The sequence below is a fragment of the Melanostigma gelatinosum genome (assembly GCF_949748355.1).
Source record: "Melanostigma gelatinosum genome assembly, chromosome: 10".
Lineage (NCBI taxonomy): Eukaryota > Metazoa > Chordata > Actinopteri > Perciformes > Zoarcidae > Melanostigma > Melanostigma gelatinosum.
In genome coordinates, this window is record NC_136643.1 from 5,216,536 (window position 1) to 5,242,118 (window position 25,583).

The 25,583-nt window shown below is 42.3% G+C and overlaps 1 protein-coding gene across 1 annotated transcript in view; it reads right to left on the reverse strand.

Annotated features, from left to right (window-relative positions):
• The window catches only part of nalcn (sodium leak channel, non-selective), a 90,786-nt gene that overhangs the window by 39,008 nt on the left and 26,195 nt on the right, over window positions 1-25,583 (reverse strand). Inside the window, exons 13-14 of the mRNA XM_079277026.1 lie at window positions 9,714-9,845; window positions 3,597-3,764 (exon numbers count right to left, since the gene is read on the reverse strand). Coding sequence (XP_079133152.1) covers window positions 3,597-3,764; window positions 9,714-9,845 — 300 coding nt within the window. The remainder of the gene's footprint in view (window positions 1-3,596; window positions 3,765-9,713; window positions 9,846-25,583) is intronic.

Genomic DNA, 25,583 nt, shown 5'->3' on the forward strand with positions numbered 1-25,583 from the left:
GGGGAAAACAGGGCATTGATGTGGACCCAGTGGTAAAGGTGCACTGATACTGTGCTCTGTCAACGGGCTCAGTCCTGAAATTGCTTGCGGTGACAACAACCCCCAAAAGGTAATGCATACTGGTCTGACTCTGATCTGGGATCCAGAAGAGTGGCTATTGATCGAGCTCAGCACTGATGCCCCAGGCCAAAGATTTTTTCTTCACAATCTCGCTCTAAGCCAAATGAATGGCTATCTCCCATTCCCTGGACACGCAGCAAAATAAAGGAGACAGACGGGGGGAGGCTGGTCTACAGGGGGATCCGACAGTAAACTAACACAGTAAGAACACTCGCAGCATGATGACGGATGGGAATGGGAGGACATTATACCTCCTAGCCCTGACACACCGTGATGACCACCGTGATGTGCAAAATACTTGATTGACACTTCAGACCCCCCCTTTAAAATCCTTAAAAGCAAAATTTCAGCGGGCCTCCGAAATCACATCACAATTATTTGTCACTCGTAGTCACTAAAATGTCTTTTAAAAGTGTCCTAAGAGACGTTTTCATGACTCAAACTGCAAAACATTTACTTTCGAATATGAATGAGAGACGTAAATGACACGGTCAGCCAGAGACGCGACAGGCTGCCGCTAAAAGAGAGCCTGTCTTCATGTCTGTTCGTGATCGACAAATTGGATCCAGTGTCTTTCGTGAGAACCCGGATTAAAGCAGGACCTCGTCGCTCCTCTTCTTGGACACCAGGGCGGCGACAAGAAGAAGTGTGTGTGTGTCGGTTTGGGGCGTGTGTCTGATTGGCTAGAGAGAGGCGAGTGCGCTGTGCGTATTCTGTTGCAGTAGTTGTTGCATCGTAACGTTGTGTGAGTGGCTTTATTGTTAACGATATACGCCTCAGCGATGTGTGTGTACAGCACGGTTGCCTTTGCTTGCATCCGTGAATTTCTAACTATTTAGTTGCATATCTGAAAAACCGAAGAAATAAATGTGACTGTTTCAAGAGAAGAAAAAAAAAACCCATATCTCGACTACTCATGCAGACATGAGAAGAGCAATAAACAATCAAATCGAATCAAAAGTAATTACTTTTACGAGAGGTTATCCCAATCACGGTGCAGGCTCAGGGCCAGATGTGCGAGACGGAAACACGACAAATAACAGACTGTTGTTTGCGCGGCTGAATCAAGAGCTTGTTTTGTTTTCCCCCACAAAGAGGTTTGTGCGCCTGCTACCAATGATTAACTGTAAACGACACTCGGAGAATGGCTCTCCAGCTGTGCCGCCTGTGTGTGCTTCTGGCTCCAGCCTCTTGCAAGACAAAGCAATGCTTAGCATAAAATTGAATTGCATTGTCGCCGTCACGGATATCCCATCCAGAATTTTTAAACCCGTATTGGCAAAATACCAATAACTAGAACCGGATCAGTGCACCCCCGCCACAATTGTCCAAAAATGATACAATGCCCCGCCTTTCCGGTAGAATGCATTGATTGAACTGTTAAATTGTGCTGCTACTGAAGTGTCGAGGTGGGTTGATTCAAAATCATTAAAAATCATTCTGCCAAGTGGGGTGTTTGCATTGTGACATTTGGCCCAAAGACAATTGGGGAGGCTCGTCTTAAGGAGTGAAAACACCCTTTGGTTGGATAAGATTAAGTCATTGATTGTGTGGTCCCTCGTCCCTTCTCCTATGGCTAGCACACATTTGTGATTCCTCAAAGAGCCTTAAGTTTAATCATGATTAAAATGGGACCTACTTGGAAAAATAGCAGCAGAAAAAGAGTGAAGAGTGAGGAAGGCACCTTTTTAAATACTGCCCATTGGCCAAAAGCCCCTAATATGAATATGTGCAAATGTATAAAGCTTATAAAGCTTGTATAAATCTACTGACACCGCTGTGTCTTGGGTATGATTTATTGCTTTTTGTTTTAAGACAACAAAGGTTTTCATACGACACGTTGGCATGCGTTTGCTTGAACGTAAGCATTGCAAACGTGTGGATGGCAGCTGTTGAGAGAGTCAGACAGGATCTGGGCAGCTTGTACGGCTGATTGGAGACCCATCAAGGAGCCCTTTCCCATCGGATCCTCCACGGAGATTTCCATCGACACAGCAAGGTCACAGGTTTACACTTTGGACAGAGTGCAGCACTTATAGGGTCTGGATGGATGATACTTCTACAAGGCGCCATTGCCACATGGGTCACAACATACAAAGTTGATTTATAGTTCTGCTTTGGGAACCAGACAAAAACTTTGTCAACAGGTGACGTGTTGTCACTTGCCGGTGTTTGTGCATTTGTGAGTGAAGCAGTGCGAGTTAAAAGGGACTCCTAATAAAAACAAAACTAACATACCCAGCTTGAGACGTGCTGGATATGTAAAATGATTTTGTTAATCAAGAGGGTCATATCAAACTCAAAACTAATATTCCGCAGCACAAACAGAGAGGCCAATGAGTGAGCGATTCAGAGATGTCGGGGTAATTCTCCCGTCTAACCTGGGAGGATTTGTGTAAATGTATTAGACTACTTGTCAGGGTTCGAGATTCACAACGTACTGTAAAGAGGTGGCAGTCAGAGCTTGGCATTACGGTTACGGACACAAATGGGGAAGGCTCGAGAAGAGTGGACAAGAGGGGCCGTGATACGCCGAAGAAGATGCCTCAGAGAAAGTAATAGTGCCAGACTCTCAACCCGGCATCTAGTAGCACTACGACAGAGGTAAATATTACATTCTTCTCCATCGTTGTTATCATTAGTCCGACAACGGCGTAAGTCCTGCCAATACCGCTGATTGGCTAATTGTTAGTCACCCCGTGGTGCTCATTGGCTCCATCACCTCTTAATCCAGAAACCGCTGGTTCATGTATCGATGCGCAGAGACGAATCAGCTGACTTGAACTCAGTAGAGTGGGCAGATTTACATGTCTGGACCCAGGCAATGAAAATGTGGGAAGTCAAAACACTTGACAGCTGCCCTTTGGAGGATGGAAGATCACACACACAAATGTATAGGCAAACACAGAATTTATAGACAAAAATAATGTAGATCACAACTGCCAGATACATCTCCAGTGAGGACTAATGCATCACACGTTATTGCTTCCACTTACAGAACGATCAGGACTTTCCCAGCTCTCTGCCTCACATACGGGGAGTTGAGGACTGCATATTAAGGCTCAGTTTTATGCAAAATATCACCTAAAACCCACCAGGGAACGACTCTTTTCACTGAACATATCAAATGTCCCTCAAAAATGGGTCACGACTGGAAAAATCACTTCACCGGATCTCTGTTCGACACTTGCGGTGTCGCTACATTTAAAGCATTTTGAATGAATCGTGGAGAGGTTTTAACAGCGAAGAGTGATATGATTGATTCTCGCTCATTAATGCATGGTCACAGGAGAGAAATGTCACCAAATGATTCACGGCTTCTGTTCCACACTGCAATTTTATCTGAAGTGAGGATGCTTCAGTTTCACATTGACGATATAAAGGGATTCATGTGTGTTTATACAGGCATGCTTATGTGCAAGTGCATACTGTAAACATGTGTATGTGTGTGAGTGTGTGTGTGTGTGTATCTATACCTGAAAATAGGTGAACTGAGAGTGGTAGAGGTAGGGGTAGATGTGCAGTGTGGTGCCCACCACCAACAGAGATTCAAACTTGTGCAGGGAGGAGCTGATGTAGCCGGTGAAGCCCAGGCACCAGATTTTCAGAAGAGCCTCCAGGTCAAACAGCACAGTGAAGGCGACCTGGGGTGGAATGGAACAAACAGCAATCAGCGGTTCAGCGTTTTTACTCCCCGCCACCACAACTCTCTCTCAGCAAGATGCTGCTCCACAGCAGTTAGAGTGTCAGGTGCACCTCAATTGGCAGTGCAGATTGTCTGGGGAGGGACAACAGCACACGCAAAATATACAGCAGACATGTTGAAAAAAGTCATAGCAGTAAAATGTAAATTGTGTAATCTTTTCTTTCAATCAGAGCAGTGAAATGTGCCCCCCAAACAAAAATAATTTATAGAAAGACTTATTATTTGTCTTAACTATTGTCCACCAAATAATTCAGTTCAGAATAGTTTCAAGGTCTTAAATCCATCAACTGCCTAATTCCCAAACTCAGGTGCAGGTGAGATTTGGGTGTGCCTATAATTACCATACAGTACACGGGATGCAACATATTAGCGTTTGAATATGAATTCGCAAACATAGACATCTTAATAATGTTAAAATGATCATTTGTGGAGTTACTTGCAACAGCTTAAACTTTTGTTGTGACTTGTTGCATGTATGATTTACAATATCTGCAAAGCAATAGACAAAATTCTTTTTTTTAATATACAGTGTTGTATCATCACTGCTAATGGGTCATAATGTGTGGAGTTTAGTGAAAACTGTGCCATGGAAAACATGATGAACGCTGGACTAGCAATAGTGAATTCATAATAGGAGACATTATCTGCCCTTGAGAATAGAACAGAATCGAATAGAATGCTGGATGGAACTGGAACATGTGAGGGTTTTAAGTTTTAGTTCATGCATTCAGTGTCTGTGAGATGGGGTTTGAGGAATGTGCAGGAGTGGGGGTGGTGTGAAAGTGGCAGGGAGAGGTGTGAAGTTCAGGACAATGGGGCATAGGCCCAGGTGGGGCTTGTTGGACTTCAGCCAATCAGTGAGCTGATCGATGAGCTGAGGAATGCAACTTTGAGGGGACAAAGGGTTTGAAGCACTGGGGGATTTCAGATCTTCTGCTGGCCACCGAGGAGGCAGACCAGCCTTCTGGGTGGCTCGGATTGGATCTCACATTTGATTTTATATATATAGGTTTGTTTTGTTAATAATTGTGTGATTTGGTTTGTAACTGTTTGTATCTGTTTTTATGCTTCTTGGACAATAAATCCATTCGATTTTTACTTTAACCTGCTGTTGTGTTTTGGAGGTGATTGAGACAGCATGGCTGCAAGAGGGGGGGGGGGGGGGGAGAGATTTCTCCCTGTGTCCAGAAGTTGTGGCCTTAACAAACACAGCAGAGTTCTGGAATAAATTAGACTGGTCAGGTCCTGGAGGCCCTGTTGACGTGAAGGTCTATCATCTGGCAAATTAGCAGATGAACTTGCAAGCTTTTCAACCTCACTTCAGGCTTCTGGTGTGTCCGATGTAGGCTGCTGTGGTAAGATACTCTCACCAAACTCCTGTCGTGTAAACCAGTAGCATATCTGACCTGTAACATTGGATTCAGAATAGATCAATTATGAAAAATGCTAACGGACAAAATCTTAGTATGTTTGGTGCCAACATAATAATTTAAGGATTACCAAATCCCTCCTTGAATATCAAATTGTTAGCATTGATTATTTACTGAGAGTAAAGTACAGTACAATTTAGAGAGCTTTGCATAGAGGAGGGATATTTTGAAATATAGTATTTATAGTCACACAATAATAATTAACTAACTGTGTAAAATGTTGGCATTTACTCTAACCTTCTACATTAGGACAGTGTTTTCATGCTCTCATTCACTCACTCTGTGCTTTCTCTCCTCACAAGTTTCTATGGATCATCGTTATATATGGACACTGGTCTTGCCTATAACGTAGTTGTGACACATGCAAGAGTAACTTCCCTGGTTGTCCTGATCGTGACAGTGAGTGTGAACTGTCGGGGAGAGACAGTCGCGTATCTCGCCGACACTCTCTCTCTCGAAGCTAGAGGGAGATGGTCGGGGAGAGTCCTGCACGGTGACATGTCGCTTGTGTTGGGCTGCTGTTTCAGTAGTATCAAAAGGGGATGGCCAGTCTTCAAATCATGTGCCAACATGCGTTAGGGTACCTCCGGTGTCCGATGTACGATGATGGGGTAATATGCTCTCACCAAACTCCTGTCGTGTAAACCAGTAGCATATCTGACCTGTAACATTGGATTCAGAATAGACTTTGTCCGTTAGCACTTTTCGTAATTTAGCTTAGTATGTTTGGTGCCACTATTGTCACGGCTCTGCTGTGACCTCAGCTTGTCTCTCCTCTGTTGTCTGTCTGTGTGTGTGTGTGTGTGTGTGTGTGTGGCTTGAGCGCGGCTGCAATCATCCGGCACCTGGGCTCATCTCCTCACCTGACAACAATTAGACCTTCATCACCTTCAGTTCAAATACCCCGGCTTCCTGCAACCTCATTGCCAGATTGTTCCTTCAACTCAGTGGCAGCTACACCGCGGCCCCTTTGAGTTTAAATCTTCTCTTTGGGAAAGTTAGCCTCTTTGACGTTTTTTAACTAACTTGTGTTTTCCCTCTGCCTCAGCGAGTCCCGTGCCACGTCGCTCCACCTGCATGCTCCACCGGCTCCACAGACAAGCCAAATAAACCCTTTTTCTCACCTACTCTGCTGTCCCGGTGTCTGCGTTTGGGTCCAGAATAAACCGACCATAACAACTATAATAATTTAAGGATTACCAAATCTCTCCTTGAATATCAAATTGTTAGCATTGATTATTTACTGAGAGTAAAGTACAGTACAACTTAGAGAGCTTTGCGTAGAGGAGGGATATTTTGAAATGTAGTATTTATAATCATACAGTTGTAAAATAATTAACTGTGTAAAATGTTGTGATTTACTCTAACCTCCTACATTAGGACAGTGTTGTTATGCTCTCATTCACTCACTCATCTCTCTGACTCTCGTTCTCTGGCTCCTACTCTGTCAGCTGACAGTCGGCGATTTCACCACGGCCTCCCTCAGCCAATCATATATTTCCCATCAAACTTGAAAGACCTGTTCTCTTCTGTGCAGTCAGCTGTCATTTCCGTACAAACCAATGTGACCCTCCTCCCCATTCATCATCACATCCGGTGCTCAAGGTTTCTTCCACTGAGGGCAGTCCCACTCCACATGCCATCATCTATCTTCAGCCTGCCCCTACTATCTTCAACACCCCCACCAGTGTCGACGCTCCAAAATTTTAACTTTACTTTCCACAATTTAATAAATGTATTTGTTCACTGTAAATTAAGTTTCTCCTGATTTAACAACCTGTGTCTCCCTGTATAAGTCTGTCAATTATCTCCCGGTGACTTCAGTTCTATTTATTATGTTTTTTGTGATGTATGTCATGTTATTTCAAACTAATTTGCAATCATAAGAAGCGTGGTCTTTGTTGGTGAAATGTTTCTTATATTCAAAGAACAATTACTTGTCGTAAAAAACTCCTGTCTGATGAGTCTGATGAGGAAAGTGGGAACAGGTGTGTAGGTGGGAGGGGATGTCATGTGACCAGGACTGGCAGGTCTGGGGAGTGAGCAGGGGCTGGAGAGAAGGACAGAGAGCCAGGACGGGCAAAACCACCAACCCACTAGGAAGTCTCTGACCTCCCTCGAACTTCTCAGACAGTTTAAGTAAGGGGTGCCGCCACGTCATTTTATGTGGCCCGCGACTCTGCCAGCATTTCTTTTTTTTTTAATAAAAAAAAAAAAAAAAATTAAAGTTAGATTTGATAATAAAAATATCCCCATCGTCGAAATTATGAGATAGAAAGTCATAATGATGAGACACTTAAACACAACAGTCACAGAAGCAGCTCTTTGGCTGGTTGCTGTACACTTGAAATGGAAATATTATTGTGAGTACATTGAAGACTACTTTAAACGTGGCTGTACAACAGATGAAATACTTCACGTGGGATTGTGCAAATGCACCCTTGAAAGGATTTTAAGCATTGAACAAAGTTATTGTATTAACTTGTCTTTGATATTTTCTTTAATAGTTTGATCTTTGATAGAGTAATGTGGGTTTCTTAACCCTAAATTAAAAGGATTTAAGTTATAATAACAGAAATGTGCTTAAATATAGTTTTACATTTATATAACTGTATGTACAATATTTTAACACTTGAATAATCGCAACTGCAGAGACAGTTATTTACCAATATGTTAGGAGTAGTTACATTTACACATTCTTACATTTACAACCGGCCCTTTGAGGGCGACCGTGATGCTGATGTGGCCCAGAGTGAAGATGAGTTTGACACCCCTGAGTTAAAGGAATACTTCACCCTTAAAAGGAACTTTTTTTCGATATCAATTACTTCCCGCGCGCTACCTTGAATTCTTGAGGTAAACGTTTTATTTCTGCGGTTAAACTTGGCCTCTGTTTACTTCAATTAATCAAGGATTTACTCCGTTTTTGTGGATTCTCCGTTCGCTGTGGAGGAATGTGAGAAAAATAAAGTGTTCTCAAAGGTAATGCATGGATATACACATGGTGACCATTTCTCCACCAGTCCTTGTACAGGTTACATTTTTTATTAGAGACAGACAAACACGATATTGACAGTAGAAAGAGTCATTTTGAAATGAATTTACCTGTAAGTACAATGTACTCAAACTTTACTTTTCCAATTCCTGCCTCTTTACTCTTCGACTGTAGGACATTTCAGAGGGAAAACATTGTACTTTTCCTGCTACTTATTTGACGGCTATAGTTATTTTGAAGATCTATAAAAATATACGTTCAATTTATAAACCAATGCCTCACTAATGATTGAACTCCCCAATAGTATAAAGTAGCTCAGCATCCACCAGCTACAGCCCTTAAATGCAGTTTTCCTGTACCGGAGATCGAAATAACAAAAGACGCCACCAGGTGTGGGTATGGGAAATACAGGGTGTTGTGTTTGTGGAGCTTGACCCAGAGCAGGGACTAAACATCGGGATAGCTTGTTCTTTGTGGCATCGATTTGTACCTTTCTGTTTCAAACCTGTCTCTTGCTAGTCCCCTTTATGCGCCATACGAACTCCTCGGAGGACCCCTTTAAGTAAAGCATCTGAATGCTTCCACCACCACTGTCTTCAGCAGGGGGGGGGGGATACAGTAAAAAGGAGGGAATGAAATTGGCACCTCACCAATAAAGCGTGCATTTCTGCATTTAGCTCTAAACCCAGTGCCTCCATTTTCTGTTTTTCCCTCCACAGCCTTCACACAGATTGGAACAAATCTGCAGATCGATGGCTGTATGATATGGATGGGGAGAGTGAGGGAAGGTAATATTGTGTCCGTTTCTTTTTCTTATCTCCTCCATTCAGCTGTGTGCGTGTGTGTGTGTGTGAGTGAGTGAGTGAGAGAGAGGTATGAAGGGGACGGAGGAGGTGATTACACTCCTCGCAGTCTTTGTTGGCGCTTTACCACCTGCATACTGATGACATCAAACCAACCTGCATGACACATACAGTGCAGTGTCGCGTGTACACTTTAAAACAAAAATCAAAAGAGCTAATAAAGAAATATACGTATACTAAAGCTGATTAATCAAAATGTCCATTATTGAAAAATGATAAATATACAAAGTTATGGATTATAACCTGTCTGGTACCCTCAAATTCCCAGTTGGACCAGACATCATGAAAGTGGTAATATCATGAGGCACTCAGACTACGCAAGGATTAAATCCCTATTAATAACAGACCATGACATTACCATGGAGGGCATTCCAAATAAGGACCTCTACTGTCGAGACAAACCCTTTGTCTGTGTCCTTTAACGGGCTTTTACCAAAAGATGATCTCATCCTGTTTGTTATCTAATAAAACTAATTAAAACAAAGCTGTAAACTAAAGCCATGCTCGAAGGGCTTGTGTCAATGTTAAACCCAGAGATCGAGGTTGACATTTGGAGTCGAAAGAAAAAGCAGGAAACTGAAGAAAAAAAATCATCTCACCTCTGCCAGGTAAAACTCATCATAGTGCCGTCGGTAGTTCTCGCCTTTGTAGTAGTTGCTAGCGGCAACGATGACGTCCACGGCGACCATGCTCAAGATGAACATGTGGAACACGGAGGACCGCATCAGTTGCTGTGGAGACAGAGCAGCGTTCGATTGCAATCAATGTCAATAGCACACGACGGGTAAAGAGGAAAGAAAAGGTGCGTGGGAAATGGACTAGTTTCCCATTGAGCTCCATCAAACTCTTGTCTACGGATGTGAGCCAGCAATACCAGGACAATAATAAAGTAAAGCATTATCTGAGATACATTTTGTTTTCCAGTCTGATTGAAGGTTATAACTCACGCACATGATGGACAAACAGGAAGATAGGTAAGGTGTGATGTACCACAGAACAAGAGTGATTGTGAAAAACAGGGTGATGAGACTTAACTCTGCCTTTTACTGACTGTAAATGTTGTGTTAATACCATCAATTATATACATATATATATATATATATATATATATATATATATATATATATATATATATATATATATATATATATATATATATATATATATCTCTAGTCAGGGCCATTAGTATTTGGACTATGACACAATTTTTCAAATTTTGCTTATTTACACAACTCCAATGGATTTGAAACTAATCAGTCAATATGTGGTTTAAGTGAAGACTTTCAGCTTTAATTCAATGGATAAAACAAAAAAATCACAATGACCGTTTAGGAATTACAGCCACTTTTACACAGCCACCCACATTTTCAGAGGCTCAAAAGTAATTGGACAATTGTCTGACAAACGGTTTCATGGCCAGATGTGGTTTGTTCTGTCACTATTTCATGACAAAGGATTCAAAATGTTATATTTGCAGTTGGTAGCTGGTCCTTGGAACTCTCAGCATGCGGACCAAAAAGGTGTCAATGCAAGTGAAGGAGAACATTATTAGGTTAAAAAAAATTGGTGTGCCATGGTGAAGAAAAACCCCTTCATAACATCTACTGAAGTCAAGAACACTCTGGAGGATGTTGGCGCATCATTGTTAAAGTCTACAATCAAGAGACGCCTTCAAGAATCTAAATTCAGAGGGCTTACAACAAGGTGCAAACCACTGGTAACACTGAAGAACAGGATGGTCTGATTAGACTTTGCCAGAAAACATCTGAAAAAGCCTGACCAGTTTGGGAAAAATACTCTTTGGACAGATGAAACCAAGGTGAACTTGTACCAGAATGATGGGAAGAGAAAAGTGAGGAGAAGGAAAGGAATGGCTCATGATCCAAAGCATACCACATCATCTGTCTAATATGGTGGAGGCAGTGCTTTGGATGGGCATGTATGGCTGCCAGTGGAACTGGGTCACTGGTGTTCATTGGTGATGTCACAGCTGATAGAAGCAGCAGGATGAGTACTGAGGTATTTAGGGCTAAACTATCTGCTCAGATTCAGCCTAATGCTACAAAACTGATTGGACGGCGCCTCACAGTGCAGATGGATAATGACCTAAAACATACTGTGAACACAACCCAAGAGCTTCTTATGGCAAAGGAATGGAATATTCTTCAATGGCCAAGTCAGTCACCTGATCTCAACCCAAGTGAGCAGGCTTTCACTTACTGAAGATAAAACTGAAGGCAGAAAGACCAACAAACAAGCAGCAGCTGAAGGAGGCTGCAGTAAAAGGTCTGGCAAAGCATCTCCAGGGAGGAAACTCAGCATTAATGGGGATGGCTATGGGTGCCAGACTTCAGGCAATCATTGACTGCAAAGGATTTTCCTCCAAGTTTTAAAAATAATAATGATATTCACAATTATGTTAGTTTTTCCAATTACTTTTGAGCCTCTGAAAATAGGGATGACTGTGTAGAAATGGCTGTGATTCCTAAACGGTCATTGTGATTTTTTTTGTTTTATCCATTGAATTAAAGCTGAAAGTCTTCACTTCAACCACATATTGACTGATTAGTTTCAAATCCATTGGAGTTGTGTAAATAAGCAAAATTAGAAAAATTGTGTCATAGTCCAAATACTTATGGCCCTGACTGTATATATATATATATTTATATAGCTTCCGAGATCACAGACAGATGATGACTGTCAGATATTCAAGGAGAGACTAAATATACATGTGATGGTACAGACACAGGTTCTTTCTTTTTCTGAGCTGCCAACTATACACTGTACTGTATATTACGAGGTGGAAACAGGCAAAGAGGGAGGGCCGGCAGCTAAACGGCAGGCAATTCAAAGCAATCAGGAGCCTTTCATTGGTCGCTGGGAGAAACATCCACCCAGACAGCAGAATCAGTGTGCATTCAGACAGCCTGGAAACAAGAAAGGAAAGGGGCGAGAAACATACGTTATTTCCCGTGGGGGATAGCAGGGGCATTGAACAGCTCCAACAACATCACATAATGGAAACAGTTGGGACAAACACCGGAACGTATGACAGATGTGATCGCAGCCTTGATCCGCATGTATGTGGCATAACGAGCAGCTTGAGAGTGGGTAGAATAGCTCACCCTAAAAAAAGACATGCATGTGAGACTAGGAAGGGTTGGAAAAGTGAAGAGAGAAAAAAGCGGTGAAGACTTTAGGAAAGATGAAGTGTTTGGAAAGATGAAATTCTGGAAAATGGGACCACTGCCATCTACCCTCCTACACACAGATACACTAACAAACTCCTTAGACTCTAGAAAGCCTGATCCACAACTGGTAATCAGAGAGAGTGATGGTGACGGAACTCGTGTACATAATCATCTGATGGAACTTTGAACTTGGGTGGATGATTCATTGCCGTTTTAATTAAGGAACAAAAAAAAAGTGTAAAAAAAAAAGTCATACTTAGTGACAAACAGAAAGAGCAGGATATTTAGAGAGAATCTCATCACCAGAAAAAAATGGCAGCATTTTAACACATAAGGTGACTTTTGTTTGTGTTTACCTGAAGGTCCTCTTATATTATTATTTCTGAAAGGTCGGAGCGAGTAGCATGATTGTTAAAGCACTTTAAAATGCCACTGGGAGGCGGTTAGAATCAAAATTATTCATTTAAAACTGATTTCCTACATTTCTACACCACCTAACCTCTTGAATTAAGTCAAAAACACAGCCACCTGCACTAGTCTTAGTTAGATTGAGGGTGCTATGAAAACCAAAAACGCCGACTCTTTGATTCGGCTCCTTAGCGAATGTCCCGTCTCCTTAGCCTGTCTGATCAGCGAGCTTACCATAGGTGAGCTTGCTGGCAAAGTTAGCTAACATAGACGGGCTGATCCGTCCGGCATTTCAGCAACAGTACGAAGATTCTTTCTGCTAATCTTTGGCTGGAGTCTGTAAGAAATTTGAGCAAAAAACTGTAGTTAGTGGATATAATAAAAGTGTTTAATAATTCATATTTAATAATTCATAATTAGTCATAATCATAAGGGTTTTGGGAATGCATAATTAAGATAAACATAAAGTGATATAGGATTAAGTAGCTAAAAGTGCATAGGGGAATTTGGCCAATAGCAATTGAGATAGACGGAAGGGGAGGTGTGTCGAACAGGGGTGGGAGGTTTAATTTAAAGCCTTTTTCTCTCTCACCTGAATGCTCGCAGAGGACAGACGTGTTTTATACCTGAGGAGCTGAGTAGAGTTTTTTGCAAATGGGGTTTTATTGTTTTAATATTTCATAGGAGTATATACTCCAATGTGTAACTGTAATCGTACTTACATCAGTGGAATTAAATTCCTTATAATTGTAAACCAGTTTTGGTAGTTATTATTGCAGCGTGTGACGACGGCACAAGGCAGCCGGACACATGTGCTCCGGCCTTCTCTCTGTTGTGAGGTAAATTCTACCTTAACAAATTTGGCAACCACGAAGGGACAGTCTTACCGGCCTCGCTGTGTGTGCTGAAGGCAGCGTTGGTCAAGCAGACATCCTGGGCCCATAATATCGGTAGGCAGAGCCGTTTCATGAAATCTGTGAGGTAGCTTTAGGACGTTAGAGGTATTTCTGCTTGGCTAAGTGTGCTAACGGCTAACGCTGCGTTGCCGGTGGGGACGTTCCATGGAGAGGGCCACGTTCCACTGAGGTAAGCTACGATTTACTGTCTGAAGTATGATGAACTAAGGGATTAGTCCAGAGTATAAGGATCCTAAGAATAAAGAAATTAAAGGCAGACAGCGCTGTAATTAAATCATCACATTGGTATCAAGCAGCTGTTAGCTAAAGCGGACTAAGGTTGCACATACTGAGAGACCTCTGGCTCGGTGGGTGCAATTTTGGGTTTGTGCTGACAACTAGTTCAAATAGCAGGTATGTAGCTTGGCGGACTGAAATATTGTGGCATTCCGGCCTAGGCGTGCAACCCTTTGCGGGTCTCGTTCATGAATTTTCAGGTCTTGAAACATACGCTGTTTAGAGAAGCTAGGCTAGCGGGAGTTAGCTTCTGAGGCTGCGGTCCTGGAAGTCACTCTTGCTGGCTTTGGCCGTGTATAAATAGTGGATCGTGTGATGGATTCAGAAGACGTAGAATAATGGGCTTTTGGGGGTGCTAGGCGGACTGGGTGAGTGGTTGTGGCGTTGGCAGTGCAAAACTCGCGTTTCATATACGTAACAGTGAACTCGGGTCTGGAGGAGCTAATAGCCTGTTAACCGGAGGATTTAAGGTGTAATAAAACCGGACAATAAGTCCAATAATACGTGTGACTAGTCTGTGTTTTAGCAGCGTGGAAATACGTTTAAAATGATGAATAAATAAGTCCAATAATACGTGTGACTAGTCTGTGTTTTAGCAGCGTGGAAATACGTTTAAAATGATGAATAACATTGCATGATCTGTAGCCGCGCTGTGAGGAGCTAACGCTAGCTACGTGTAGCTCCGGTGTTGCGGTACTCTGTATGTAAAATGAGTGCTTATAAAATAAAATAACCAGTAGAGTGTGAGATGAGACAGAGGGCGTACCAGTGGAATTAAAGTGTGGGATTTTGGTGAAACTTGTGTGTGCGTATGCTTTATTAGAAGCTCCGTTTTTGTCGTTAGCATAGCGGTTAGCATATCCGTTACCACAGCCAGTTTCAGGACAACTTCCGGTTCGGTTTCAGGGTAACTTCCGGTTTGGCGAAGTGTTTAGAATCTGAATTTTTCAGAGATTCATTGTCTAAGAGCTGTGAGCTTATATCCTGACCTTAGTTTTAATTAAGCATTATAACTTTAGTCGTTGACTTTGGTTTTAATTCAGCATTTTAACAAAGATTAATGGTTTCAGTTGTGCTTCAATTCTTGAACTTAATTGTGATTCATTATTGTGCAGACCAGAGTGTAAGTGCAGTTCAACAGTTTGACTTGCATTGGTATTTCTGATTGAATATCTTTGAACACAGTTATTGATTTTTTAAAGTTGAATTTAATATTTAATTGATTAATTATTCATTGTTTTTTAATTTCATTTTACTTCCAATTTTAAACCTTTCGAATTCTGATTTGGAACTGGATTGTGATTGTGATTCTGATTTAGATGTTGAGTTTGATTTCGGAATTCTAGCTTCAATTTTGGATTCGAGATTCCTTCACATATCCAGTATTGACTAATTTTGGTACATTTACTATTTTACATCGTTCCTAAGAATCAATTTTGACACGGACGGCGCAAACATATTTGAGAGATCGTTGACCTCTCTTACACTACAGACGTATGCTAACATTTACTGCTGAACTTTTGGCAGTTTTGTGTTTGTTTTAGTCAAGGTGCGTGGTTGAGTGGGTCCAGATCTGGGAAGTGAAGCAGTGGATCCCAGTTTTGGAGTCAACGGCCACACACCATACAGCACAGAGGGTGAGTTGACTTTGATTCATGTGATGACAAGCGTGCACATTTAATACACACATTTGAATACTCCTAGGCTGCATAATGTTTACATTAAAGAAGCAGAGTAAGGAAGTAGGAGCACTGGTAAGAAGACTAAAATGTGAAGTAACAGAAGTAGAACGCATCAGAAAAGATTTGCAACAGCAGATAGAGGAAAGACGAGCAGAAAGTAAAGAAGACGAGGAGATAAGGAGAATGCAGCGGCGACTGCTGAAACTGCAAGTAGCAGAGGTCGACAGAGAAATCAGCAGAAAACATCTGGCCAAGAAACAGATGGCCGTAGCCAAGGCTCAGGCCTCACAACAGCCCCAATATCCAGCTGCACCCCCGACCTCATACCAACCAAATCCAGCAGTACCAGCCCACACAGTGGTGTACTACCAACCTCCACCACATTATAGAGGCAGAGGACGTGCACGAGCATCCAACAGAGGGAGAGGTAACTACAGAGGAGAGTATGAAAGACCTGTAGGTAGAGGGAAGTGCTACGTATGTGGGAGAGAAGGTCATTGGGTGAGAGATTGCCCACATAAAAGAAGAGGAAGACAGCCCAATGCACCACCACAACATGCTCCGTTCCCACCACAACATCAGCAGTACCTACGACCAGGTCCAGCTGGACCTCCTCCCATGAGACATCAACAGATGCCCATGCTGTCACCAGGACCATGGGGAGGTTCAGTGTATAGCCAAGATACATAGATGGTTGCCATGTGATCCCTTACAGCAGAGATATCGAGGTGAAGGGGGGATATGGTAAGGTGTCAAACATTTATGGTAAGGTGTCAAACATTTTTTGTAGATCCACATTTAGAATAGTTTTAAGTAAAGGTGCTACTCACAATTTTTGAGATTTAATAACGTCATGATAAACCACAACTAGACTTGCTAACTCTAGAAATTGAGAAATATACGGGAGCTCTAACTAACATGAGCCGAGTGTTGTTTTCTCAGGTGACAAACGCAGAAGCAGCAGCTGACGAAAGGAAGCAGGCTGACGTGTCACCAGGCAGTCTGGTGTGGATAAGAGTCCACTAGCGCAGGTGGAGTGAACCAAGGTGGACCAGTCCATGGGAGGTAGTATTGGCAACCTCACATGCAGAAAAGGTAAAATGGGAGCAACTTGGCACCACCTCACTCACTGTGCAGCAGCGAAGGTAACGAGTAAGACACTCGCAGAGACAGGATTGAACATCAAACAGGAAAATTTGAAGCCAAAGACACCTCAAAAGAGGGGTTAGACAGTACTGAAGATGACGTTTTCCCCACAGTTTAAGCGAGGGCGTCCAGTAGGAGACTCTAGGTCAGTGGGTTATGGAAGTCTGTAATTATTTTATTCCTGAGTTCAGTAGCTTCCCTCTTAGTATGTGGAATTAACCACAGACAGGAACCAGATCACATGCATGACTACATCAGGATTCGACATTTAGCCTCAGTAGCTAATCAAACCGATCTCAGACCACGTAGAGAGGCTTCTCTGACGACACTCACCTATGAAAATGTAACTCTCACTCTTATGTTCAAAGAAGGTACAACATCAACGGTCCAGTTCGACTTCTGTGAAGTAGTCTCCTGTCCCAAGTATGAACACACCTACGGGTGGATGTCCAAAACCTTGTGCATCATAACTGACGAGTGTGGGCCTGCCACACATAAGTATGGGAAGCTGTTATCATATTATGCCTGTGATGTGTACAAAGGGGGTGGGTAGATGTAATCCTTTAAGAGTCAGTAGTACAGATTGTATTGTGTGTTCAGGACCTAGCAACCCCTAGCAACACCAGTTCCTTCAAGATTCAGACTCATAAGTCCTGAGTTTAGTTGTATTTTAACTCTGTTTACTGATGACACTTTGCCCCTCCATCACACTTGTCAGAGGCTACACTGGGATTACCCACCTGTATAATATAATACCCCACCTCTGTTCAAGGTTACAGAGGGTCCATTTGATTGTATAGTCTCAGATACAGCTAAGGGGCCCAATGTAGGTAGTATTATTGCAAATTATTGCAAATTGTAGCAACAGTCACAATGCTAGCGACTATCTATATAACAGTGTGTTAAGACAGACAGCACCTAGAGCTGATTTATGGTGATGGTGTGGAGGAAGAACCATATATCCAATCCTGCCTAAAGATTGGACAGGTAGATGTGCGTTGGTGCAACTTATATTGTCATTCTATATCTTGCCTGTCACTGCTGCAACTTATAGAGAACTCATCTCTCCACGCCCACATGCTAACAGAAGATCCAAAAGAGATGCCGGTGGCCCGAAGGGAGCCTTTGATGACCAAGTGTACATAAGATGTCATAAGACTGCCAAGGGGGGTGTCTAATGACTTTCAAGCCAGAAATCAAATAGCAGCAGATTTAGAATCAGTTTTCTCTCAGAGGGTGATGATTAATAAAAATGTCGATTGGATCAACTACATTTACTATAACCAACAGCGTTTTGTAAACTTCACCAGTGACGCCATATCAGGACTGCATGCACAGCTGGCGAAGACTAGTTTTATGACCTTGCAGAACAGAATGGCATTAGATATGATTTAGCAGAGAAAAGTGGCGTGTGCCAGATGTTTGGGTCTGCGTGCTGTACTTTCATTCCAAATAACACAGCTCCTGATGGATCGGTGACCAGGGCTCTGGAGGGACTGACAGCACTCAGCCAAGAGCTAGCAGACAACTCTGGTGTCACGAATCCGTTCACCGACTGGTTGGGAAGTATGCTTGGCCAGTGAAAACATACATTTTTGGCAATCGTAATTATTCGGTGTGCTGTCGTCATAGACCGCCGAGTTGTCTGTGGATGGGGGTTCCCTTGCATCCGTGGACCTCTACAGGGGTTTATTGCTTCACCGATGAGCCAGACACCAGTCCAGGGCAACCAGTTATGTGACGAGGATGAGGGAGAATTGGAGCTTCTGATGGCCACAGTCTAGATGAGGCCACCAGCGGTGCCATAGCGGAACTTCACAAGCGGTTCCTGACCAGCCTCTCGGAGATCCTGAAGGACCTGCTAAAGGCCCAGATGGACTTCTAACACATCCACCTACAGGCTGTATCCTGATCCTGCCAGCCCCAAGACATGGAAGGCAGTGATTTTCAACGCACTCTATCTTGAAACGAACTGAACAGGAATACTTGAAATGATATCTGTATGCATGAATTGTTTGCCTCTGTTTAGATAGATAGGGAGCCTCTCCCTGGATTGAGTAGGGGGGAGGTCTCCAGGGACATTGAGTAAATAACTACATTTGAGTAAATAACTACATTTGAATAACTAACTACATTTGAGTAGCTAACTACATTTGAGTAGCTAACTCACAGTGAACTGTGAGTTAGGGGGGAATTGTAAGAAATTTGAGCAAAAAACTGTAGTTAGTGGATATAATAAAAGTGTTTAATAATTCATATTTAATAATTCATAATTAGTCATAATCATAAGGGTTTTGGGAATGCATAATTAAGATAAACATAAAGTGATATAGGATTAAGTAGCTAAAAGTGCATAGGGGAATTTGGCCAATAGCAATTGAGATAGACGGAAGGGGAGGTGTGTCGAACAGGGGTGGGAGGTTTAATTTAAAGCCTTTTTCTCTCTCACCTGAATGCTCGCAGAGGACAGACGTGTTTTATACCTGAGGAGCTGAGTAGAGTTTTTTGCAAATGGGGTTTTATTGTTTTAATATTTCATAGGAGTATATACTCCAATGTGTAACTGTAATCGTACTTACATCAGTGGAATTAAATTCCTTATAATTGTAAACCAGTTTTGGTAGTTATTATTGCAGCGTGTGACGACGGCACAAGGCAGCCGGACACATGTGCTCCGGCCTTCTCTCTGTTGTGAGGTAAATTCTACCTTAACAAGTCTGTAGACCAAGCAGATTCAATAAACATACGCTTCTCTTTTCCTTATGTTCTACATTGAGTCCATGATCGCAGTGAAACAAAATTATTAGTTTTGTTATATTATTATTGTTCGGAAAAAAAAGACGCTCCTACTCCACTTGCTCTGGTGCCTCTGCCTGTAGCCACGCCCAGCGGTGATGTCACAGTGTACGGACACGCCCCGGAGTAAACGCCTACATCACTGCAGAGGGGGCGAGAAGTTAAACTGCCGGTGCTCCGTGCAAACAAGATTTAAAGCTGGTCGTATTTTCTGCTCTTTAGTCTCGTCTTTTTGTCTTATTGTTTTTAATTTATTAGCTTGTTATTGAGCACAACATTCCATTCACTGTTGTGAATTCTTGTCATCGTGTAAACTCAACCCAGACTAATACAGCTGCTAGTCTTTGTTGTTTTAGCACAACTCTACACACACAGTGGTTACGCTCTCTGACTGAGATTGGACGTGACAAAGCAGTTTGACATTTCCAGCAACCAGACGCTCTCCCCCATGGGTGTTTTGGCTGAACGGAGTTGTGTGCGTGTGTGTGTGTGTGTGTGTGTGTGTGTGTGTGAGAGGGAGATAGAGGCAAACTGACAGAGAACAGAAAGTGGATGCTTGTGCGTATGAATTCGTTTTCTCAAGGTCCTGACTTTGCCCATATTCCCTGTCAGCTTTTGAGAATCAAACAGATACAGTCTGCCCATCCAGCTCTGCCACAAAATCACATTTTTGATCTTTCACTCACATTCCGGTTTATTTTTTCCAAATGGCTAAAGATGTGCCTTCATGTCGCTCCAAAGGCAAAATGCCCTAATTCGCCCAATGCAGCTGATGGCACTGCCACTCCATATATGGCCCCCCCCCCACCCCCCCACCCCCACCCGTTGTGTGTGATGTTTCTTAGCTTGTGCGTCTCTGAAATCCTTTCACACGTGTTTGCTGGGTTCTTTATTATTTGTGTTGCTGATTAATTTCTGAAACATGACCCAGTACATTCTGTAAAAATACAGCATGTACTCAGCTCTCATTTGCTTGAATGCAACAGAGTGTACGTGATAGAAATTCTGTATGCAAATAGTGTCGTAGATAAATCATTTCAAGTGTGTATTGGTATTTGGGAAAACAGTCGCACGCTGAAGAAAAACAACATTAAAAATAAGAAGAAATAACCACTGCCCTGTTCGTCAAGCGTTCAGACTTCTTGTCTGGGTTCTTGAGGTTTTTTTATCACCCAATTTATGTCCTGTCAATTTAAACAGTGCAGCAAATCCTCACTCTGTGAAGGCTGTCTGGTCAGTACGACGTCAACTGCAATCTCACAGAAGAGGAGAGACAGCTGTGCTCATGAAAGGTGTCCCGACATGATCCGCTGACAATAGGCATAACAATCATCTGGAGGAAAGGGGGGTGCATATATATAATAAATATATAAATATGTAAATATATATATATATATATATATATACATATATATATATAAAGATGTAAATATAAATATATATATATAAATATGTAAATATAAATATATATATATAAATATGTAAATATAAATAAATATATATATATAAATATGTAAATATAAATATATATATATAAATATGTAAATATAAATATATATATATATATATTTATATATGGATAATACCTGGATCATGTCCAGTGGCCAGACTGGCAGACCAAATGGCTGCTTCCTCGTGCTCCGTCTGTTCACTCAGACTGCCAAGGAGGAGGACAAATGCTCTTTCCTACCGGTACATGAGGCGAGTGTGGCGCACGTGCACGTGGCTGGCAGGATATAGAACAGCGTTCACACAGGAATTGTCGCCGACTGTCCGGGGCAGTGTTCTGGCACCGTCTCCCGCGAGAGAATTCTCTCTCCCGTTTACCGAGATCAAGAGGAAACTGAGAGGGATTAGGGACCGCTTCGCTTGATTTTATCTCTTCAGTCTCCTCGCTGGCGTTTTGTTGACGACGAATACACAAGTGGATCTGTCGAGGCTCTTTTCTTTTCTCACCGTGCGGTATAGAAGTGGGCAAAGGGAAAGATGCAGAACGGGTATTTTGTCTATTATCAAACGGGTGAGCAGCACAGCCAATTTGTGACTAAGTTTGTTAACGACAATGAGTTATTTGAATCTAAAACTTTTGGGCCAAAGCAGTGTGGGTGTGTAAAATCTTGCTGGGTCGGGGATCTGGCACAGTGGGAGCCCCTTGGCTTATTACAGGCCTGAGAGGAGCGGGCTGACTCATGTATCTGGCTGGGAAAACAGCTCTAAATAAAACATTATGGTCCGCATGTCTGCGCCCTCCAACTCTTAGTAATATCTGCCGCGCTCCGCCACCTCTGCGGCCGTTTACTGTCTGGCGTACCCCTTATGGAGTTTTTGCTTTATTCCTTTTCAGCATATCTCGCTATAAGTGTGCATCCGGCTGATTGCGGTTCAGACCAAATGATTAATCTGATACAGTCGTCGTGTTGTGATCAGCATATCTCGCTATAAGTGTGCATCCGGCTGATTGCGGTTCAGACCAAATGATTAATCTGATACAGTCGTCGTGTTGTGATCTGAGAGCGTTGATTTGATTCGCCATCTCTAACAATATTCTCAATATTCTCCTCTACTGTTTTTTTCTTCCTCTCCAGACAATTTCCCTTTTCTACGTGTCTCCCACACAGAGACAATCTGACCTTTGCCGTGGCATGGGAAAAGGAGGGCTCCAGAGGATCAGTAACCTTCTGGCTTGGGAGGGGAGAGGTCAAAAAGCTGCTCCTTTCATGCTCCTACTGTCATGCAAGAGGCGATGCTAAATAAAGCCAATGCTTGTGGTTTACTAGAAGTAGGGAGCATTCTTTAAGTAGGGTTAGTCTACGCTGCATTTGAAAATACTTTTATTAATCCACTGGGGTACACCTGTATAGCGTGCAAGTTATTTTTTTTGCTTAAAGCAGCCAAAGCTCCAATCTTCAGTGTAATTATGGTATGGTGGAGCACTAGAGGCTAATTAGAAGACCAGGTCTGCAGGGAAAGAAACACGATGCTTCATTAGCCTCCGCTGGACTACACTGCTACTGCGAGAGCACAATGGAGAGGCTCAGGGAAACAGTAAAAAGCCTTAGAAATAACGTCGTCACTGTGAACAGATACAGAGCAATGGGATACAAACACTGTGTCATGGGATGGATCCGGCATGATGTAACTGTACTATATAAACAGTGGACTGGCGCTGAATTGGTGTGATGCAATGACAGGCTTCCTGTGGACAGTTCAAATAAGAATAGATAACCGTTTAATTGTCGAGTATTTTGACCGAAATATTAAAAATTTTAAAAAGCAGAGCAAAAGTCAGAGGAGTGGCTTGTCTCATAACAGAGAATAATCAACCTACCTTAACTAAGCCTGAGCCATACTTGATATTAACTTCAGGGCTAAGCCCCCTCGCTCTAATCAGCAGGTGGCTGGCTCGGGTCTTGAGGAGTTGTAGCATTTATTCACCGATAAATAAACTGTACACACACTGCACTGCTAAGTTCACAGCTTTAACGTTACTGCTAACTTCATACTCAACATCACACCGGACACTCGCTAGCGTTACGCCGGCCACTCGCTAACGTTACTCCGGGCTTGCAATACACTGGTGGAATATACCGGACAGATATGCCAGCAGACACACAGCAGACAACCTCGCAGCTTAACTAATTGATGCAGTGCAGACTTGCTGGCAATGCATGCAACATTGTGGCTTTCTGCCGAATGGGTGAACTAGGAACTAAGTTGTCGGTTTTGCAAACACACTGCAGGTGGCGATAAATGATGGATTTAACATGTTTGTGCATCAGGTATCGTTGCAGCTGGGCGACGGCACTTCGACCTGAGAATCTGGGCGTTAATGCAATAGTTCAACATTTTGGGATGTTGGTTTATTTCCTCCCTCCCAATCCTTTTTAAGGTCCAGACTAGACATCGACTTATACAATTCAAGATTGTACAAAGACTTCGTTTCAAAAAAAAAAATGAAGGCTATGCTAACGTACCTCCCTTGAGTAATGAGTGCAAACTGAACACAGGTACACCTGCTTATGAGCTGTGGCTCTGCCCCAAGCTCCACTCCCTGGTCTCTCATATGTGACAATATATGAAAGCCAATACGTGGTTCACCTGTGATATTTATGATTGTTGTATCTTTTGTTGGCTGCACGTTCTACTATCATATGGTAATGTTTTGTTTTTTGCTATTCGCAGCAGTTACAAGATTATTAGTACTGGTAGATCTCATGAGCACCAACTGCCATTATTACCACTGTAGATAGCAGAAACTGAAGCTTCTCAAACCAAAACGTTCAGTCCAAAAATGTAAGGCAAGGCAAGGCAAGGCAAGGCAAGTTTATTTGTATAGCACATTTCAACAACAAGGTAATTCAAAGTGCTTCACATAAAACCATTAAAAGCATCAAAACACAAGGCAAAAGAAAAGGAGATTTCAAAAACAATTAAAAAACAGTGTAAGAAATAAAATGCAGTAGTAAAATGCAGAAATGCAGGAAATTGATTAATATATTAATTGAATGTGGTTCAATTAAAGGCCACAGCAAATAGAAAAGTCTTCAATCTTGATTTAAATGAGCTGAGGGTCTCAGCAGACCTGCAGCTTTCTGGGACTTTGTTCCAGATATGTGGAGCAGAAAAACTGAACGCTGCTTCTCCATGTTTAGTTCTGACTCTGGGAACAGAAAGTAGACCGGTCCCAGACGACCTGAGGGGTCGGGATGGTTCATAAGGTAGCAGCAGATCGGAGATGTATTTTGGCCCTAAACCATTCAGTGCTTTGTAAACCAACAGCAGGATTTTAAAGTAAATTCTTTGTTGGACAGGAAGCCAGTGCAAAGACCTCAGAACTGGAGTGATGTGATCCACCCTCCTGGTCTTAGTGAGGACTCGAGCTGCAGCGTTCTGAATCAGCTGCAGCTTTCTGACAGATTTTTTACAGAGACCTGTAAACACACCGTTACAGAAGTCCAGTCTGCTGAAGATAAATGCATGGACAAGTTTTTCCAAATCCTGTTGAGACATAAGTCCTCTAATCCTTGATATATTCTTCAGGTGATAGTAGGCTGATTTTGTAATTGTCTTGATATGACTGTTCAGGTTGAGGTCTGAATCCATAACTACACCTAGATTTCTGGCTTGGTTTGTGGGTTTTAACATCAGTGACTGAAGCTGAGCGGTGATTTTCAATTGTTCGTCCTTGGTACCGAAAACAATTACTTCTGTTTTATCTTTGTTTAATTGAAGAAAATTCTGGCACATCCAGTTGTTGATTTGTTCAATGCAGTTACCCAGCCCTTGTATGGGATTATAGTCCCCTGGTGACATAGTTATGTAGATTTGTGTGTCGTCTGCATAATTATGATAACACACTTTGTTGTTTTCCATAATCTGAGCTAGTGGAAGCATGTAGATGTTGAACAGAAGAGGCCCCAGTATTGAACCTTTGGGAACACCACATGTCATTTTAGTCAGCTCCGATGTGTAATCAGCTACAGACACAAAGTATTCTCGGCCCTTCAAGTAGGATTCAAACCAGTTAAGTGCTGTGCCAGAGAGTCCCACCCAGATTTTTAGTCTTTCTAGGAGTATGGCATGGTCGACCGTGTCGAATGCAGCACTGAGATCTAGTAACACTAAGACTGAACTTCTGCCATTGTCTATGTTTCAGTGGATGTCGTTGAAAACCTTAACAAGAGCAGTTTCAGTACTGTGGTGCTGTCGAAAGCCTGACTGGAAAACATCAAAGCAGTTATTTACGGCCAAGAAGTCGGTCAGCTGTTGGAAAACCGCTTTTTCAATTATTTGACTTAAAAATGGGAGGTTTGATATTGGCCTATAATTTTTCATTGTTGCGGATTCTAAACTAGCCTTCTTTAGGAGCGGTTTAATAACTGCAGTTTTTAGGGCTTGTGGGAAGACACCTGAGAGAAGGGATGTGTTTACAATTTGTAAAAGATCAGTGGTCATGCAGTTTGAAATATTTTTGAAAAAGTGTGTTGGTAGAATATCCAAGCAGCAGGAGGATGACTTCAGATGTTGTATGATGTCTTCTAGGCTTCTAAGGT